Source organism: Nerophis ophidion, linkage group LG14 (genome assembly GCF_033978795.1).
Source record: "Nerophis ophidion isolate RoL-2023_Sa linkage group LG14, RoL_Noph_v1.0, whole genome shotgun sequence".
Lineage (NCBI taxonomy): Eukaryota > Metazoa > Chordata > Actinopteri > Syngnathiformes > Syngnathidae > Nerophis > Nerophis ophidion.
In genome coordinates, this window is record NC_084624.1 from 12,475,394 (window position 1) to 12,496,611 (window position 21,218).

Consider the following 21,218-nt stretch of genomic DNA (forward strand, 5'->3'; position numbering starts at 1 on the left):
ACGGTGCACCCGTACCTGGTTTAAGATTCAGGAGATTTACAGTTCTTGAATAGTCCGCCGGGGGCAGGATGCAGGGCCTGACACAAAGTGGTCCCACAGCATCCTAAATGACAATAATACACACATTACAACGAACAATATAAGAACACCCACTAGGGTTTCCCACAGCGCTTTGTTGTTAAGGTGGCCGCCTTAACAACAAAGAGCCACCACCTAAAGTCTTTAAAAAAAAAAAAATTTTAAAGTCTTAACAAGCTGCTCTGCTTAATTCTGCGTCTGCCTCTGTCAGTACGTCCATGCAGCACCCAGCATTGTCCCACCCACAGAACCATCTGATTAGTTACACGCAGAGCGGTAACAGCCACTAAGCAGTGCGTATTCAGAGAGCATGTAACGTGGAGTGTGCAGAAAGGTGTTTTTAGCAGGTAAGGCAGCGGCATCTCCCCAAATGATAATAAACACCCCCTAGTCAACTACTAGTAACATCACTATGAGCCCGTTAACGTTCTAAAAACAAGCGGCAGCCCAGCTCGCTCGCAGTCCTTGAGGTGAAGGCTAATTCGCTATTAGCGTAACGTTAGCTCACTGTGCCGTGTGTGTGCGTGTGTTACAGACAGCACTTTACCTTATTTCACTTTACCTTTTTCTGTGTTGAGTGAGCTGTGTTTAAGCAGCAAAAAAGGACATTATATTAAATGAAGAGTTTCTGTCTCTGATACTTGATATAATAATGAAAGTGCATCATAAATCCTATATGAACTCCATGGTGTTCAGGGATGAATAGTCTCTCCTATTGCTATTGTACTATTTTTTCAGCTATAGTTACATTAATCATTAGTAATGTAGCAGCCTAGTTTTGAATGGCGGGGTCCCTGATATCACATGTTGATAAAAATATAACATTCACATAATAAAATTCAACTACAGGCTTCCCAAATGCTGTAATAAATTAAGAATGATGAGTTGAGCATGTCAGCATGTGGCCCGACTTTGGTCTGCTTCTTCCTACTCCGTTTTGAACAAGTTGAAAAGAGAAACTGGAAATTGTGATGTATCATGCTGTATGCTTACATGTTCGAAATAAACTCAAAATAAACAATAAACAATACACTTTTAACTATTTTTTTCAAACGCTTATCGCAAACGCTTACTTACGGTAAGTCATTAATTTGACCTTCGAAGTCATTATTTTGACTTAGTAAATTATTAAGTCCTAATAATGACATACTTAGTATCTTAGGTAACTAGGACTGTTTTGTTTTTACTTTACGGAAAAAATATCAAGATATATATCGTATATCACCATTCAGCAAATGTAGCGGAAAACACGACCAAAAGTTGTAGGCGTCTTCAAGCGACGAAGCCGGCCTACTTCACCACTGTCTGTAGTCTATTGCCCTGCAGGCTGTGGTGGCAGCGACGAGGTGGAGATGTGATGGCGACAGGCCGAGTTACACCGATCCTTACACCCACCCACCACTTCCCCGGCCCCCTCCACCTGGAGAGTCACCACCTTAACTAACACATTTTCTGGGGGAAACACTGCACACCATTCAGCAAACAAGTTATGAAAATTATGTAAGGTGACAACAAAAGGCGGCTCCCCCCACCTCTCGTAGATGCAGCAGGGATATGATGGCCTCCAAACTGGCGTTCTCAGCTTGACTTTGCTGAGCCGCTCTGTGGCTTTGAGCTAAACACTGCTCCTGGTTCTTGGCCAGGGTCCGCAAGTCCTCCACTTCCTTGCGCAGAGAGACCAGCTCCCTGCACTCGGCGCTGCGCTCTATCAGCTGCCGCCGCAGGTCAGAGCTCCGTCGTCCCGCATCCTCCAGCTTGGCCTGGAGGTCGGAATGCTGAGCCGCCAACGTCTCTGTTAGACTCACCTCCTCCTTTAGCTGGCTGCAAAACCCAAGAGAAGGTCACAGCAACGATGAACTAGCCATGAAAAAAACAATCTAGAGCACTTTACGAACCTGATAGTTTCACTCTGCTCTTCTTTCTCTCTCTCCAGCAAAGCACACTTCAGTTCCAACTGTTTTTCTTCTTCACTCAACTTAGTAAGACTTGATTTTAACCTCCTTTCATTCTCCATCACCTTAAAAAGCACAAGTTAGCACAAAAAAATCGGTCTTGATTTAGGGAACAAATTCATGCATCTGGAGTTAGAGGTGTAAAAGCAGAGGTGTCAAACTCGTGTCCTTTGACAGACACATCTATGGAAGTATTATTGGAGCAAAATGACTTGCAAATCTGTGCCTAATCCAGTTTCACGTGTCCCTGTACTAATGTGTGTGTCTGTATCTCAATGTGTGCCACTGGCTAGCCCAGGGGTGTCAAACTCATTTTAGATCGGGGGTCACCTGGAGACAAATCTACTCCCAAGCGGGCCAGACTGGTGAAATCATGGCACGATAACTTATAAATAAAGACAACTTCAGATTGTTTTCTTTCTTTAAAATAAAACAAGCACATTGTACAAATCATATTGTTTTTTTTACAATTACCTGTTGCGGTTAATAGTATACAGGTATGTACTATATGTGTCTGTATTTATATTTTCTGAATAAATTATGTGATAATGTTCATCAGTCAACTCATTGGTGTTAATTTTCAATCTATCTAAATGCAAAAATTGTATCAAAATCAAATTAGAGTATGTTATTGATGTAATTTGATCATTTTCCTTGACTGAGTTTGTTTTATACATATGTAGCATAATCTACAAATACACAAAACGTTGCTATTTCAACATCCAGTGGACATTTAGAATAGCTCTTTCTTTCATATGGCCTCTTTTTGTGTGTTTTCTTTATGAACGGTGGCAGTTATCATTAACAACTGGTGGGAGAAGCAATTGCATTTATTACATCATCCAGGTGATTGTGCGTGTGTTGGGGAGTGTATTGGAGGCTTTAACTTTGTGGCCTATTTTTGTGTATTTTGTTTATGAACGGTGGCAGTTATCATTAACAACTGGAGAGAGGAGAAATTGCATTTATTACATCATACAGGTGATGATCCCTTGAGGCTTTAACTTAGTGGCCTATTTTTGTGTGACTCATTCCGCGGGCCGGATAAAAACTGTTCGCGGGCCTGATCTGGCCCTCGGGCCGTATGTTTGACACCCCTGGGCTAGCTTTTGTGGAGAACGGAGAAGCAGCATTGTGCGTCAGTCTTCTCCTGCCAGTACACAGCCTCTCTTTCACCCAGAGTCCTGCCAGGCCTCCACGTAACCACACACGGTAACTCGGGCCCCGTGGCCCAAGGCAAACCTGGCAGGGGATCACCCAACCACTGCCCCGCTGCCTTGTGGGACAGTCTGGGACAGGCGTCGGCAACCCAAAATATTGAAAGAGCCATATCGGACCACAAATACAAAAAAAGGAATCGGTCTTGAGGCGCAAACAATTAAAAGACTTATATAAGTGTTATAATGATGGCAACACATGATGTAAGTGGCTAATTAGCTAGATTAGCCTACTATCAAAATTACCATGTATCGCAAGCTGACGCAAATCTTCATTGACAGAAATGTTGAAATGTAATATTTATTCAACACATCTTTACAACATTGGAAACCATTAGTAAAATTCTCAGAGGGGGAGATAACTCCTGGAAATGGCCAAAGGTATAGATGTGTGTGTCCAAGCTAAAGAAACCGTCAGGCTGTCTTCTTCTAATGGATTCATCACAATCTTTGCAAGCTGGGTAACGTTTGCTGTGGTCTGGAAAAACACGGCGCACAAACAACTATCCGAAATGCAGCCAATATTACATACAGATGATACGTCATGAAACATGGAAAAATACACAGGAAATTAAATGAGCTCAAATATAGCTACAAACGAGGCATAATGCTGCAATATTTACATACAGCTGGCCTAAATAGCATGTTAGCATAGATTAGCTTGCAGTCATGCAGTGATTAGAACTCAACACAAAACAATATAATCAACAAAGCTCACCTTTGTGCATTCACACACAGCATAAAAGGTCTGGTGGACAAAATGAGACAAAAAAGGAGTGGCATAAAACACGTCTTTCTGTGGCATCATCAATGAAAGTTGTACACGTAAACAAACTGTTGAGTCACGATCCACCCAACGGTGAGTTCAAGGGGCGCTAAAATGAGTAGGACAAAACTGCGCTCGTCAAATACTCTCATCAGTGAAGCATACAGACAAACATACTAAACAGTAGGCTTTCTAACAATTAGGAAGGTTTGTGTCATGTTTGTCCTCCTACAGAAACCATATTACAACAAAGTACATATTTTTCACCCCGTTTCCATACATTTTAGAAAAAGCTCCATGGAGCCACCGGGGCGCCGCTAAAGAGCCGCATGTGGCTCTAGAGCCGCGGGTTGTTGACCCCCGGTCTGGGAAGACAAAAGGCTAGGGGAGCACACACTGAGAGAAAAGCATGTGCTGGTAGGCGCACCATAGCCGGTCCTCCGACAGACCAGAGCTTAGGCAGCCTCCTGCAGCTGTGAGGAGATGCTGGTCGTCCTGGGTTTCATTTGCCCAGAGTGAAGAAGTGACGTTTGAGTCTGCGTGTCTCCCTCGTTGGAAAAAGACCTCAACGGCGGAGTGGGCGGATGATTGTTGCATTGAAGCACCACAACGGTCACAAAGGCGGCAGAAGGCTGCAGCAAAGATGGGCCCCCAATTGTCTTGGACTCCAGGCCATTGGACCCTGGCCTTGTCTTTGCCATGGACAGTGTGGTGGCTGTCTGGGCACCAGTCTCCCCACTTTAAAAGATTCCACGCACCAACGGGAGGACAATCATACTCATTTTAAGTGATCACCGACGACGATGACAAAGTGTGTGTGCAATCGGACTCGTGTGTGTGTGTCCATTTTATGATTTGTCTGTCCATACTTTCTTGATTGGCTATTTCCACGTGACTTTTTGCTATGTTTCTGCCGTGAAAGTTTAGTGTGTGCGTAATCATATTTGTTTGTGCGTGGTCAGATGTGTGTATTTGTAATGTAATCTGTGTTTAATAGTTGTGTGTGCGTAAAAACGTCTGTGTCTGGATTCAGATTCGAGTGAAGCAGGAACCCTGATTGGCTGTCTTTTGCGAGTCTTCTACCGTGTAAGAGTTGTCTGTCTGGACAGCGTAGGACAGGCCTGGGCCATTATTTTGACTCGGGGGTCCAAAATTAGAGACAAAAATGTGTCTGGGGCCTGGTATATTTGATTTCTAGGAAGACTAATACAAAACATTACAATAATGTCTGATCCATCCATCCATCCATTTCTACCGCTTATTCCCTTTTGGGGTCGCTGGCGCCTATCTCAGCTACAATCGGGCGGAAGGCGGGGTATACCCTGGACAAGTCGCCACCTCATCGCAGGGCCAACACAGATAGACAGACAACATTCACACTCACATTCACACACTAGGGCCAATTCTAGTGTTGCCGATCAACCTATCCCCAGGTGCATGTCTTTGGAAGTGGGAGGAAGCCGGACGACCCGGAGGGAACCCACGCATTCACGGGGAGAACATGCAAACTCCACACAGAAAGATCCCGAGCCTGGATTTGAACCCAGGACTGCAGGAACTTCGTATTGTGAGGCAGACGCACTAACCCCTCTGCCACCGTGAAGCCCTCAATAATGTCCGATTGAATGCTAAAATTGAATGCTATGTTATGACAGACCGCCTGAAAAAACAGAATAGAATTTTTTTATTTTTTACTGAATGAGAATCTACATGCAAATAAAGAATGTGGGATTTACAATATTAACTATGAAAAATAAAACACTGAATATCGACAACATATGAACGACACACCCCCTCTCAATCGACATATTTTACAATCAAGCGCAGACCTGGGCAAATTAAGGCCCGGGGGCCACATGCGGCCAGTTCAGCTTTTCAATCTGGCCCGCCAGATATTCCCAAATATTTTTTTGTTATCTTTAAGTTTGAAAGTGTAGCTGCCATTATGATGTGCAGTCATGTTTTCTAATGACCGTCAATCTTGAACTATACATAGTAATTCAACGGTTGGAATATGGTTTTTTACATTATAATTTGTATTTCATTTTGTATTTCGAGAGCTTTTAATATTTTGGATCAGGGTTGTCCAGACTTTTTGTAAAATATTATCATTAATAACTCGTGTCCAAATTGCATCGTTTTCACATTGCATGACATCTTTTTGCCCTTTTTTCTTACATTTTTTCGTTTTTTTTCCCTAGCAATATAGTGTGGGCCTTTTCCTTTAGGAAAATAATAATGGCAACGATAATAACAATAGTCTGTGATGAGGTGGTTACTTGTCCAGGGTGTACTTCGCCCTTCCAAAAGGGACAAGCAGAAGAAAATGGATGGATGGATGAATTTTGGTGACGGAGATACCAATTTTTTATTGTAAAATCCACAGTTGTTTTTACGGTGTTATTACTGTAAATAAAAAAATGGTGCCTTTGTATTTTACGGTCAAATTTCTGGTAACCTCGCTTCCAGTTCTTTTCACAATAAAATCTACGGTTGTTGTTTATACGGTGTATTTCTATAAATGGAAAACGTTGCCATGATTTTTAACATAAAAATTCTGATGATGGAGATACCAGTTTTTTTACCGTAAAATCTACAGTTGTTTTTACGGTGTTATTACTGTAAATAGAAAAATGGTGCCTTTGTATTTTATGGTAAAATTTCTGTTCACCTTGCTTCCATTTTTTTTACAGTAAAATCTACAGTGGTTTTTACAATGTATTACTATAAATGGAAAAATAGTACCATTGTATTTTACGGTAACATTTCTGGTAACCTCGCTTCCAGGTTTTTTTACGGTAAAATCTGTGGTTGTTGTTTTTAAACGGAAAACAGTACCACGTTTTTTTACATTATAATTCTGGTGATGGAGATACCAGATGTTTACCCTAAAATCTACAGTTTTTTTATGGTGTTATTACTGTAGGTAGAAAAATTGTGCTTTTTTTAATTTACGGTAAAATTTCTGTTAACCTCGCTTCCAGTTTTTTTTACAGTGAAATCTACAGTTGTTTTTACGGTGTATTACTATAAATGGAAAAATAGTACCATTGTATTTTACACATACTTGCCAACCTTGAGACCTCCGATTTCAGGAGGTGGAGGGTGGAGTTGGGGGGGCGTGGTTAAGAGGGGAGTATAATTAACCAACTTGAGTATTTCATATATATTTCATATATATATAAACAAATGTATATATATGTATGAAATACTTGACTTTCAGTGAATTCTAGCTATATATTTATTTTATTATATTTATAACTAAAAGAAATAGTTGAATTTCAGACAGCACCTATCAAATACACAATAACAAAAACACAGTTGTTCTACTAACTGTACTGTGCTTGCTGGTTACTAAAATAAAACCAACAGCACTTACCTTTCACTATTTGAGTAACCTTTGTTCTACCATTTGCGTACTGGCGAGAGTCACTTGCCGTCAGGTGCGCAACACCACGTAAATCGTTGGCCAATCAAAAAGCAACCCCATAACGCTACAGCCAACATTCAACAGGAGATGGCGACAGACAACATCGAATCACTCTATTACAGACGGCTGTAATAGAGCTGTTACTTCCTCGTTCTTCTGCTTCGTCTCCTTGTGTGTGCAGTTTTTTATTAAAATCCGTAGATGTTGTAACGTGATTGTCAGGCAAGCTGTTTATATAATGGGAAAGCGGGCGTGATAACAGGCTGTCCCCATTCAGGTCCGCAAGGAGCTCGAGGGGGCGTGGCCTCCAGCTCCGCTGAATTCCGGGAGATTTTCGGGAGAAAATTTCTTCTGGGAGGTTTTCAGGAGAGGCGCTGAATTTTGGGAGTCTCCCGGTAAATCCGGGAGGGTTGGCAAGTATGATTTTACGGTAAAATTTTAGTGCCCTCATTCCCAGTTTTTTACAGTAAAATCCACGGTTGTTGTTGTTTTTAAGGCGTATTATAAATTGAAAACAGTACCATAGTTTTTTACATTATAATTTTGGTGACGGAAATTCAAATTTTGTACAGTAAAATCTACAGTTGTTTTCACTGTGTTATTACTGTAAATAGAAAAATGGTGCCTTTGTATTTTATGGTAAAATTTCTGTTGACCTCACATCCATTTTTTTTTTTCAAACGGTAAAATCTACAGTTGTCGTTTTTACGGTGTATTACTATAAATGGAAAAATGGTACCATTGTATTTTACTGTAACATTTCTGTTTTCCTCGCTTCCAGTTTCTTTATCTACTGTATAATCTACGGTTGTTGTTTTTACAGTGTATTACTGTAAATGGAAAACAGTACCATGGTTTTTTACATTATAATTCTGGTGACAGATACCAGTTTTTTACCGTAAAATCTACAGTTGTTTTACGGTAAAATTTCTGTTTACCTCACTTCCATTTCTTTTTTTTTTTTTTTTTTTTACGGTAAAATCTACGGTTGTTGTTTTTACGGCGTATTACCGTAAATGGAAAACAGTACCATGGTTTTTACATTATAATTCTGGTGACGGAGATACCAGTTTTTTACCGTAAAATCTACAATTTTTTTTACGGTGCTATTACTGGAAATAGAAAAATGGTGCCTTTGTATTTTGCGGTCAAATTTCTGGTAACCTCACTTCCAGTTCTTTTTACGGTAAAATCTATGGTTGTTGTTTTTACGGCGTATTACTGTAAATGGAAAACAGTGCCATGATTTTTTACATTAAAATTCTGGTGACGGAGATACCATTAAATCTACAGTTGTTTTACAGTGTTATTACTGTAAATTGAAAAATTATGCTTTTGTATTTTATGCGAAAATATTTTAGCGAGTGAGCTGCCAGTTTATTTTACCATAAAATCTACAGTTGTTTTTACAGTGCATCCCAGCAAATGGAAAAAATATACCATTGTACTTTACGGTCAAAATGTCTGCCGACTGAGGTTCCAATGTTCCAACTGTAAAATATACATTTGATATTTACAGTACCATAGTTTTTTTTTTGTTTTTTTTTCAAAATTTGTTTGTTACAATATTATCTAAATCAGTGTGCACGAAGTTAGTAAATAATCTGTAGTGTCAACATTTTGTAACACAATATTTGTATTTCCATAATATCATGGGAAAACTATCTTCATATTGTAAATAAAAAGGCTTTGATGTGTGTGGTCACTGGTTTGCTTGAGGTTGAATTACCTTTCGAAATTTAATGGCAACGTTGGCCTTGTACTCTTTGAAAGCTTCTTTGAGTTTCTCCGCATTCTCAAGGGCTTGGTTTCTCTGTTGTTCTGCCCTGTTGAGCATAAAAAAAACACAGTATTGGATCGTGAACAAGATAACAGATATTTATACATGGCACCTTCCTTCGATATGATATATTTTGCGGGCTATACAGTGCGCTTCAAATCCTTTTTTCCTCAAAACTCGACAATTTGCCTTATAACCCGGTGCGCCTAATGTACAGAATAATTCTGTTTTTTCTTATCGACCTCGAAGCAATTTCATTTGGGACATGGTGTAATGACAAGTGTGACCAATAGATGGCAGTCAAACATAAGAGATAAGTGTAGATTGCAATATGACTCATAGTAAACGACACTAACATTTTGTATGTTCCATTGAAAATATAGAACATTACAAACGACGATCAAATAATCTCTCTTGTTTTAGTAGGACTTTGGTAAGCTATGAACGCCACACAGCTTGATGGAATGTCGGCGCATTAAACATACGAGTATTATTATGGTGTATGTATAAGGTAAGACATTATCTGGCGTTTTGTTTCGCAATATTAAGTAAAATCAACTTTTCTTACATTCTGGTACCTGCTGATCTGTATTCGGGATCTGCATAAATTCTGAAAAATTGTGTGAATCCGCCTTTCTAGTACGTGCAGACACCATAGTCGATAAGCTTGATTTTCTCTATCTTCTTGTTATGGGACATTCATCCTCCGCTGTTGCCATTTGTAATTTAAAGTAGTGTAAAGTTCTTACTTATATCTGTCAGTAAACTCGCCATGAAAGCGCTAAAACATACCGGTGTAGTGAGTTTAAATTATTCACCCAAAGAACTGTAGTTATTAGAGAGTTACGGTCGGATGATTTTTCTTGGGACACATTTCCGGATGAGGAGATGCTGCTCCGTTATTGATTGAAGTAAAGTCTGAATGTCATTAAAACGGTTAACTCCTTCTTTTGACACTTCTTCCACTCCCGTCCTTGCACGCTACACCGCTACAACAAAGATGACGGGGAGAAGACGCTGCCGAAGAGGAGCCACGTAAATAAGACCGCCCGCAAAACGGCGCACCCGGGAGCGACTGTCAGATAGCGGCTTGAAGATGATCTGTAAAACATCATCTGAGCAACATTTTGACCAAAGAACCACCGTTACATGTCATGTAGACTACTAGGAAGTGTGCTACATTTAAAAAAATATAATAATAATAATATGACGCTTTTAATGCGCCCTACAATCTGATGCGCCTTATATAGGAAAAAAAGTAAAAAAAAAATAGACCATTCATCGGCAGTGCGCTTTATAACCCGGAAAATACGGTACATCACGATATATTGTTTGCTGTATAAGTGATAATAGAACAATGTCAAAACGGGTTACTAAGGCTCTTAATTTGGCTGCTAACATATCCGGTAACATATAGCGTCGTTTTCAGTCAACTATTTTTCAAAACTAATACCAATCTACTTGCTAATGTCCTGTTAGTATCTGCCTACTTTCTGTTGTAATATGGTTCAATGTACACTTCTGTGAAAATGTTCTTCTGTCGTTTGAAGACTTTAGTTTTGGGCGATACCAAAAACTTGGATAACGGTCTAATAGCAAGTCGTTAAAGGAGCAGTGTTGGCCTTTTCAATGCTGATACTTAAAATTTTCAAAACCAGGGTGTACCCCGCCGTCCGCCCGAATGCAGCCGAGATAGGCTCCAGCACCCCCTGTGACCCCGAAAGTGACAAACGGTAGAAAATGGATGGATGGATTTAACGATTACATTTTTGATAATCAAACAAAACATAAGAGGGCAGTGGAACAATATCAATTCAGTATTGAAATGTACTACTATTGGCTCAGATTCAATATAGGGCTGGGCGATATGGACTTTTATTAATATCTTGATATTTTTAGGCCATGTCGCGATACACGATATATATATCTCCATATTTTTCCTTAGCCTTGAATGAACACTTGATGCATATAATCACAGCAGTATGATGATTCTGTGTGTATACATTAAAACATTCTTGTTGATAGTGCATTAATTTATGCTACTTTTAAACTTTCATGCAAAGAGGAAAAACCACAATTAAGTCAATTTACCAGAACTGTATTTATTAAACAGTTATTAAGCAGTGGTACAAACATTCATGTAATTTCCAAAACGAAGTGCAAGATTGTTAGAGACATTTTAAAACAAGCTATAAGTGCACTTTTGGTCATGATGTCACTAAGATGACATATCAAAACAACACTAAATTAAAGTGCACTTTTTGTACAGCACGCCACTACAATAGTTGAAAACAAATAAAGTGCACTTTTGTGCATGATGTCACACAAGATATTTAAAATAACTGTCAAATAAAAATTAGCTGCATAATAGGAAATCAAATAGTGTATGTCCTTCGCTATGTGGTAAGTTCCTGCAGACGATAACTGTCAAATAAAAATTAGCTGCATAATAGGAAATCAAATAGTGTATGTCCTTCGCTATGTGGTAAGTTCCTGCAGACGTCATCTCCTTCTGTTGTAGACAATTTTTTTCATACAGTGTTGATCTGGAAATGTTTGCTTGGGCATTTTGTGGGTGGGGCACCAAAGGGAGATGTTGACATGCAGAGTTTCAAGCACTCTTCATTCTCTAGCGGGTGACTTTTCAAATTATGCTACATATTAGCAGTACTGCTACTTTTTGTAGCAACGCTTTTGCCGCATACTAAACATATTACGGTATTACGTTGGTCGATCTACGTTCCCATCCTCACCCATGGTGGGTGGTGGAGCTCTCCCTTAGAGATAGGGTGAGAAGCTCTGTCATCCGGGAGGAGCTCAAAGTAAAGCCGCTGCTCCTCCACATGGAGAGGAGCCAGATGAGGTGACACCCGAACGCCTACCTAGGGAGGTGTTTCAGGCAGGTCCGACCGGTAGGAGGCCACGGGGAAGACCCAGGACACGTTAGAAAAGACTATCTCTCCTAGCTGGCCTGGGAATGCCTCGGGATTTCCCGGGAGTACCTGGACGAAGAGGCCGGGGAGAGGTAAGTCTCAGATTCCCTGCTTAGGCTGCTGCCCCCGCGACCTGACCTCGAAAAAAGCGGAACAAGATGGATGGATGTTTAACATCTTCCCGCGTGAAGCCAAACCACCGCCAAACGATGGACCCCGTGCTGTTTTTGTTACCAGATTCGCACCTTCTTTCTCTCATATTACCACTCGCACCGCACCGCTATCATCACAGCTAAGTTTCGCCATGTCTCTGCTTCTCTGCTCCGCGAGAGCGTATGACGTTGCACGCGGGACACTGTGTCACGTATGTAAGAAGGTGCGCTTGTTTTATGTCTCTCTGAGAATTAGAGACAAGAAAGACTGAGAAGAGATAAAAGCAACTGCGTGAGGACGTATACTCGAATATCACGATATAGTAATTTTCTATATCGCACACAGACAAACCCGCGATATATCGAGTATATTCGATATATCGTCCAGCCCTAATTCAAATCATTTAGCTTTGGGCCCTAAAGCTGTCCTGTGTCCACAGACTTGTTTTACTGATTTTTTGATAATAAAAAATATCGATCCAACCACTGTAATATCGAGCATATACAGAACTGACACTACACGTGTTATCGTTACTGTTGATATTTGTATCGATGCGGCCTCCTTTGTTTACTTACAACCAAGAGCTCCAGCTTGCAGTTTGCATGTCCTCCTACGGTGTGGAGTGTAACATGCTTAACTGTTCCTTGTCCTCCAGTGATAAAGGTACCTTTAAAAAAATAGATTGTCGCCACAGAGACAAAGATTGCTGACTTACCTACTCAGTGGCCTAGTAGTTAAAGTGTCCGCACTGAGATCGGTAGGTTGTGAGTTCAAATCCCAGCCGAGTCATACCAAAGACTATAAAAATGGGACCCTTTACCTTTCCTGCTTGGCACTGAGCATCAAGGGATGGAATTGGGTGTTAAATCACCAAAAATAATTCCCGGGCGCGGCAACGCTGCTGCCCACTGCTCCCCTCACCTCCCAGGCGGTGATCAAGGGGATGGGTCAAATGCAGAGGACAAAGTTCAGCACACCTAGTGTGTGTGTGTGTGACAATCATTGGGACTTTAACTTTAAAAATAGCTTTACACTCTGGAAGGAGATTAGCTGCTCGCTACAATGATAGTATATTGGGGACGCGTTTGTCACTTTAAAAGTTGCTAGAATGTGTCATCAACATGCACTATGCCGATACGATTGTTAAAAAAAATAAGCTATCGCCGGCCAAATTGGTATCAATGATATCATACCTCGTCTATATAGCACAACCGGATACCTGCATTCAGCATGACTATGTTCAACTCCATGGTCAAACATCATTGAATCCACGCTCTGGTAAAAGCGGTGTTTACCTTTTACAAAGTGCAGTCTTGTTGGCCATGTCCTCCCTGAGACTGCTCAGTTTTTCAGATAGAGTCACGACCATGATGTCACTGTGAGCGGACTCCTCCAGGCAACACTCTGCCTTCAGCTCTGCTGCTCTGGGAGGCACAAGGGAAGACCAGCTTTTAGGGTAGGCCTGGGCAATTATTTGGACTTGGGGGCAAAATTTAGAGAAAAAAAAAATGTGTCTGGGTGGCCGCTATATCTATTTTTAGGAACATTTATACAAAACCTCACAATAATTACTCATTGAATGCTAAAAATGTTATGACGGACCGCCTTAAAAACGTAATGGAATTAAAATGTTCTTTACTGAATGAGAAACCCAGAATGTACATGAAAATAAAGTATGTGGGATTTACAATATTAACTATGATTGATAAAACACTGAATATTAACATATGAATGTCATGCAACAAACACATACATATATATATATATATATACACACACACACACATATATATATATATATATATATATATACACACACACATATATATACATACACATATATATACACATACACATATATATACACATATATATATATACACACATATATGTATGCACATATATATGTATACACATATATAGACACACATATATATGTATACACGCATATATATATATAGCGCCCCCCGCGACCCCGAAAGGGAATAAGCGGTAGAAAATGGATGGATGGATGGATATATATATATATATATATATAAAAGTATTTAGTCAGCCACCGATTGTGCAAGTTCTCCCACTTAAAATGATGACAGAGGTCTGTAATTTTCATCATAGGTACACTTCAACTGTGAGAGAGAATGTGAAAAAAAATCCAGGAATTCACATTGTAGGAATTTTAATGAATTTATTTGTAAATTATGGGTCACTTCAAACAAGCAAGATCTCTGGCTCTCACAGACCTGTAATTTCTTCTTTAAGAAGCTCTTCTGTCCTCCACTCGTTACCTGTATTAATGGAACCTGTTTGAACTCTTTATCTGTATAAAAGACACCTGTCCACAGCTTTAAACAGTCAGACTCCAAACTCTACTATGGCCAAGACCAAAGAGCTGTCGAAGGACACCAGGAAAAGAATTGTAGACCTGCACCGGACTGGGAAGACTGAATCTACAATAGGCAAGCAGCTTGGTGTGAAAAAAATCAACTGTGGGAGCAATTATCAGAAAATGGAAGACATACAAGACAACTGATACAGTAAACTCCCTCAATCTGGGGCTCAACGCAAGATCTCATCCCGTGGGGTCAAAATGATCATGAGAACGGTGAGCAAAAATCCCAGGACCACACGGGGGGACCTGGTGAATGACCTGCAGAGAGCTGGGACCAAAGTAACAAAGGTTACCATCAGTTACACACTACGCCGACAGGGAATCAAACCCTGCAGTGCCAGATGTGTCCCCCTGCTTAAGCCAGTGAATGTCCAGGCCCGTCTGAAGTTTGCCAGAGAGCACATGGATTATACAGCAGAGAATGTCATGTGGTCAGATGAAACCAAAATAGAACTTTTTGGTATAAACTCAACTCGTCGTGTTTGGAGGAAGAAGAATACTGAGTTGCATCCCAAGAACACCACACCTACTGTGAAGCATGGGGGTGGAAACATCATGCTTTGGGGCTGTTTTTCTGTTAAGGGGACAGGACGACTGATACGTGTTAAGAAAAGAAAGAATGGAGCCATGTATCGTGAGATTTTGAGCCAAAACCTCCTTCCATCAGTGAGAGCTTTGAAGACGAAACGTGACTGGGTCTTCCAGCATGACAATGATCCCAAACACACTGCCCGGACAAAGAAGGAGTGGCTCCGTAGGAAGCATTTGAAAGTCCTGGAGTGGCCTAGCCAGTCTCCAAACCTCAACCCCATAGGAAATCTGTGGAGGGAGTTGAAAGTCTGTGTTGCTCGGCGACAGCCCCAAAACATCACTGCTCTCGAGAAGATCTGCATAGAGGATTGGGCCAAAATACCAGCTACTGTGTGTGCAAACCTGGTAAAGACCTATAGTAATCGTTTGACCTCTGTTAATGCCAAAAAAGGTTATAATACAAAGTATTGAGTTGAATTTTTGTTATTGACCAAATACTTATTTTACACCATAATTTACAAATAAATTCTTTAAAATTCCTACAATGTGAATTGCTGGATTTTTTTTTCCTCATTCTGTCTCTCACAGTTGAAGTGTACCTATGATGAAAATTACAGACCTCTGTCATTATTTTAAGTGGGAGAACTTGCACAATCGGTGGCTGACTAAATACTTTTTTGCCCCATTGTATATATGTATGTGTATATATATATATATATATATATGTATGTGTATATATATATATATATATATATATATATATATATATATATATATATATATATATATATATATACACACATACATACATACATAATTAGGAGAATTCGGAGGTCTCAAGGTTGGCAAGTATGAGCAGGTGTCCTTAAGACAAAACAAAGACTTTACTAGCAGACATAAGATAAAAGCAAGACACACAACATCAGGAAAATACTAGCTGCTTTAAACGTGACTATGGATTAAAAAAAAGAACCCTTATAAATATCTCATTCTCACAAAACCCGGGCCAAAGTAAACTATGATGAAAAAAGGTGTGTTGCGAGAGATTGTAACTTTTTGCTGACGCTTAGTAAGTTTTTACTAGACAAAAAAAGGTACACACTGAAGAGAAAATATGTTTTTTCTTCAATTGGAGTCATTTTGAACGGTTGATTCTAGTTCCCTACAGTACTGCATCTGTAAAGAAGTTATAAGATTACTTGAGTTCTTTGCCTTTGGTCTCCACTTCTGCTTGAAGATGACAAATCTGCTCATTCAACACCTCCACACTGTTCGCAACCCCGTTTCTAGAGCATCGCAGGCAGGCCTGTAAAAAGAGATTAAATTTAATCATATTAAATTACATTTAATTTCAACACACGTGATAACTAGACAGACTTATCAAGCCCATACTTGCCAACCCTCCCAGATTTTCAGGGAGACTCCCGGAATTCAGCGCCTCTCCCGAAAACCTCCCGGGACAAATTTTGTCCCGAAAATCAGGCGGAACTGGAGGCCACGCTCCCTCCAGCTCCATGCGGACCCGAGTGACGTGTCGACAGCCTGTTTTCACGTCCGCTTTCCCACAATATAAACAGAGTGCCTGCCCAATTATGTTATAACTGTAGAATGATCAAGGCGAGTTCTTGGTTTCTTATGTGGGTTTATTGTTAGGCAGTCTCATTAACGTCCTCCCAGCGCGGCAACAACACAAAACAACAGCAGTCACGTTTTCGTCTACCGTAAAGCAGTTTGTCTGCCGTAAACAGCAATGTTGTGACACTCTTAAAAAGGACAATGCTGCAATCTACTGTGCATGTATATGTGACAATAACATCTACGGCTTTTAGAGGAGTGGTTCTCAACCTTTTTTCAGAGATGTTCCCCTATGTGAACATTTTTTTACTTCAAGTACCCCCTAATCAGAGCAAAGCATTTTTGGTTGAAAAAAAAAAGATAAAGAAATAAAATACAGCACTATGTCACCAGTTTCTGATTTATTAAATTGTATAACAGTGTAAAATATTGCTAATTTGTAGTGGTCTTTCTTGAACTATTTGGAAAAAAACATTTCTACACATACTGCGATGAGGAGGCGACTTGTCCAGGGTCTACCCTGCCTTCCGCCAGATTGTAGCCGAGATCGACACCAGCGACCCCAAAGGGAATAAGCGGCAGGAAAAGGATGGATGGATAGCTGTAAATATACTCCTCCCTTCTTAACCACGCCCCACCTCTCAAAATCGGAGGTCTCAAGGTTGGCAAGTATGGTCAAGCGAGTAACAGGAAATTAAGTGCACACCACACACAAACCAATACAATAAATATTTCTACACATACTGCGATGAGGGGGCGACTTGTCCAGGGTGTACCCCGCCTTCCGCCAGATTGTAGCCGAGATCGACACCAGCGACCCCAAAGGGAATAAGCGGTAGGAAAAGGATGGATGGATAGCTGTAAATATACTCCTCCCTTCTTAACCACGCCCCACCCCCGACCACGCCCCCCACCTCTCCAAATCGGAGGTCTCAAGGTTGGCAAGTATGGTCAAGCGAGTAACAGGAAATTAAGTGCACACCACACACAAACCAATACAATAAATATTTCTACACACTGCGATGAGGAGGCGACTTGTCCAGGGTGTACCCCGCCTTCCGCCAGATTGTAGCCGAGATCGGCACCAGCGACCCCAAAGGGAATAAGCGGTAGGAAAAGGATGGATGGATAGCTGTAAATATACTCCTCCCTTCTTAACCACGCCCCCAACGACGCCCCCCACCTCTCAAAATCGGAGGTCTCAAGGTTGGCAAGTATGGTCAAGCGAGTAACAGGAAATTAAGTGCACACCACACACAAACCAATACAATAAATGATAGACGAATACAAATTATAACAGAAGATTTGAACAAATTAAGGAAATGGTTTGACAAAAACATACTATCTTTGAATCTCAGCAAAACTAAAAAAAAAATCTATTCGCTAACAGCAGAATTGGAAGTCAGACACAAATACAAATAGACAGAGTAGACATTGAAAGGGTAACATTTATCAAATTATTGGGTGTAATAATAGATGATAGAATTCAATAGAAATGTCATATAAAAATTAAACAACTTAAATTGGCAAGAAATGTCAGTAATGAATAAAGCTAAAAATATGTTCTGGACCAAAATAACTTCATGTTCTCTACTGCTCACCAGTGTTACCATGTCTGAGTTATCGTGCAGATGTATGGGAAACAACTAGAAAAGTACACCACATTTATTAACTGCGTTACAAAAAAGGTCAGTTAGAATAATACATTAACGTTAGCTATCGAGAACATTCAAACCTTGTATTCAGTGAATTAAATAAAAAAAAATGAAATTGAATTATTTGGTGCATTTGAAAACAGCTAAAATTATGCACAAAGCAAACATTTAACTTCTACCCAACAATTCTTCTCAACAAAAGAGAAATATAACCTTAGAGAAAAATGCAACTTAAAACATTTGAATGCACGTACAACACTTAAAACCTTTAGTATATCATCAGTATGTGGAATTAAATGATGTAATAAATCAGAAAAGAAGTAAAACAAAGTAGTACTTATATGATCTACTTTAAGAAAATCTTCAAACTCAAAGTGTTAAGAAAGTATAAAGAAGTGGAACTTTGATGAATGTATTGAACCTTACTCAAAATGAATGTCATAATGTGAACCCTTGTCTACTTTTAAAATATCGATTAGAAAAAAATATATATAATTTTAAATATTTAAATACATTTAATAACATATATGAACACACAAATATGTTTTAGGCCATATCCATTTAACCAGAAGTGTTTTAGCTAACCTGGAAACTTACATATCTATATGTGTATATATATATACATATCTATATATATGTGTGTATATGTCTATATATATGTGTATATGTCTATATATATGTGTAAATATATATACATATATATATACACATATATATAGATATATACACATATATATATTTACATATATATGTAAATATATATATATACATGTAGATATATATATATATATACACATATATAGACATATACACACATATATATATACACACAAATACACATATATACACATATGAATATATATGCATATATACACATATATATATACATACATATATATATATATATATATACATATATATACATACACATATACATATATATATACACATATATATATATACATATACACATATATATATATATACACACACACAAATACACACATATATATATATATACATATATATACATACACATATATATACATATATATACACACATATATATATATGTATACACATATATATATATACACACACACATATACACATATATATATATACATATACATATACACACACATATACATATATATGTATACACATATATATATATATACACACACACATATACACATATATATACATATATATATATACACACACATATATATATACATATATATATATACATATATATGTATATATATGTCACGTCATACATATACGTAGGACGTGACAGTATGTGACGTATGTAAGAAGGTGCGCTTGTTTACGTCTCTGTGAGAAGGAGAAACAGGAAAGAGTGAGAAGAGCCTGTAGTGTAATGCCCGCAGCAAAAAGCAACTGCGTGAGAACGTATACTCCAATATCCTGATATAGTCATTTTCCATATCACACAGAGACAAACCCGCGATATATCGTGTATATCGATATATCGCCCAGCCCTGATTTAGGGCTGTATAAATAAACATAGATTGATTGAATTCTAATCACATATGATTTACCTGAGAGTTGGGGGATAGGAATTCATTAGGCGTATCATCGATATCACTGATGAGCTGAATATCCTGCATGTTCAGACAAGCATTCTCTTGCCGCACATTGCACATCTTCCTTCTGGTGAAAACAGAGTCCATCTAATAGCTGGCTTAAACTAAAGAAGACACACAAAAAAAATGACACGCTTGTGAACCAGTCAAGTTTGTCAGTGGTTTGAGAATGGTGGGTTTTTTTTACAAACCCTGTTTCCATATATGTTAGGAAATTGTGTTAGATGTAAATATAAACGGAATACAATGATTTGCAAATCCTTTTCAACCCATTTTCAGTTGAATATGCTACAAAGGCAACATATTTGATGTTCAAACTGATAAAAAAAAAATTTGTGTGCAAATAATCATTCACTTTAGAATTTGAAGCCAGCAACACGTGACAAAGAAGTTGGAAAGGTGGCAATAAATACTGATAAAGTTGAGGAACACTCATCAAACACTTATTTGGAACATCCCACAGGTGTGCAGGCTAATTGGGAACAGGTGGGTGCCATGATTGGGTATAAAAACAGCTTCCCAAAAGTTAGTCAGTCTTTCACAAGAAAGGATGGGGCGAGGTACACCCCTTTGTCCACAACTGCGTGAGCAAATAGTCAAACAGTTTAAGAACAACATTTTTCAAAGTGCAATTTCAAGAAATTTAGGGATTTCAACATCTACGGTCCATAATATCATCAAAAGGTTCAAAGAATCTGGAGAAATCACTCCACGTAAGCGGCATGGCCGGAAACCAACATTGAATGACCGTGACCTTCGATCCCTCAGACGGCACTGTATCAAAAACTGACATCAGTCTCCAAAGGATATCACCATATGGGCTCAGGAACACTTCAGAAAACCACTGTCACTAAATACAGTTTGTCGCTACATCAGTAAGTGCAAGTTAAAGCCATACTATGTAAAGCGAAAGCCATTTATCAACAACATCCAGAAACGCCACCGGCTTCTCTGGGTCCGAGATCATCTAAGATGGACTGATGCAAAGTGGAAAAGTGTTCTCTGGTCTGAGGAGTCCACATTTCAAATTATTTTGGGAAATATTCGACATCGTGTCATCCGGACCAAAGGGGAAGCGAACCATCCAGATTGTTATCGACGCAAAGTTCAAAAGTCAGCATCTGTGATGGTATGGGGGTGCCTTAG

The 21,218-nt window shown here is 39.2% G+C and overlaps 1 protein-coding gene across 2 annotated transcripts in view; it reads right to left on the reverse strand.

Moving 5' to 3' along the window:
- The window catches only part of ccdc18 (coiled-coil domain containing 18), a 79,720-nt gene that overhangs the window by 57,287 nt on the left and 1,215 nt on the right, over positions 1 to 21,218 (reverse strand). The window contains exons 3-10 of one of the 2 annotated variants that reach the window (XM_061919852.1): positions 20,028 to 20,176; positions 16,429 to 16,535; positions 13,605 to 13,733; positions 9,173 to 9,269; positions 3,966 to 3,995; positions 1,974 to 2,095; positions 1,611 to 1,899; positions 16 to 103 (exon numbers count right to left, since the gene is read on the reverse strand). In XM_061919852.1, the coding sequence (XP_061775836.1) occupies positions 16 to 103; positions 1,611 to 1,899; positions 1,974 to 2,095; positions 3,966 to 3,995; positions 9,173 to 9,269; positions 13,605 to 13,733; positions 16,429 to 16,535; positions 20,028 to 20,159 (994 nt within the window). In that variant the 5' untranslated portion in view covers positions 20,160 to 20,176. The remainder of the gene's footprint in view (positions 1 to 15; positions 104 to 1,610; positions 1,900 to 1,973; positions 2,096 to 3,965; positions 3,996 to 9,172; positions 9,270 to 13,604; positions 13,734 to 16,428; positions 16,536 to 20,027; positions 20,177 to 21,218) is intronic. The other variant, XM_061919853.1, reaches the window with a different exon arrangement.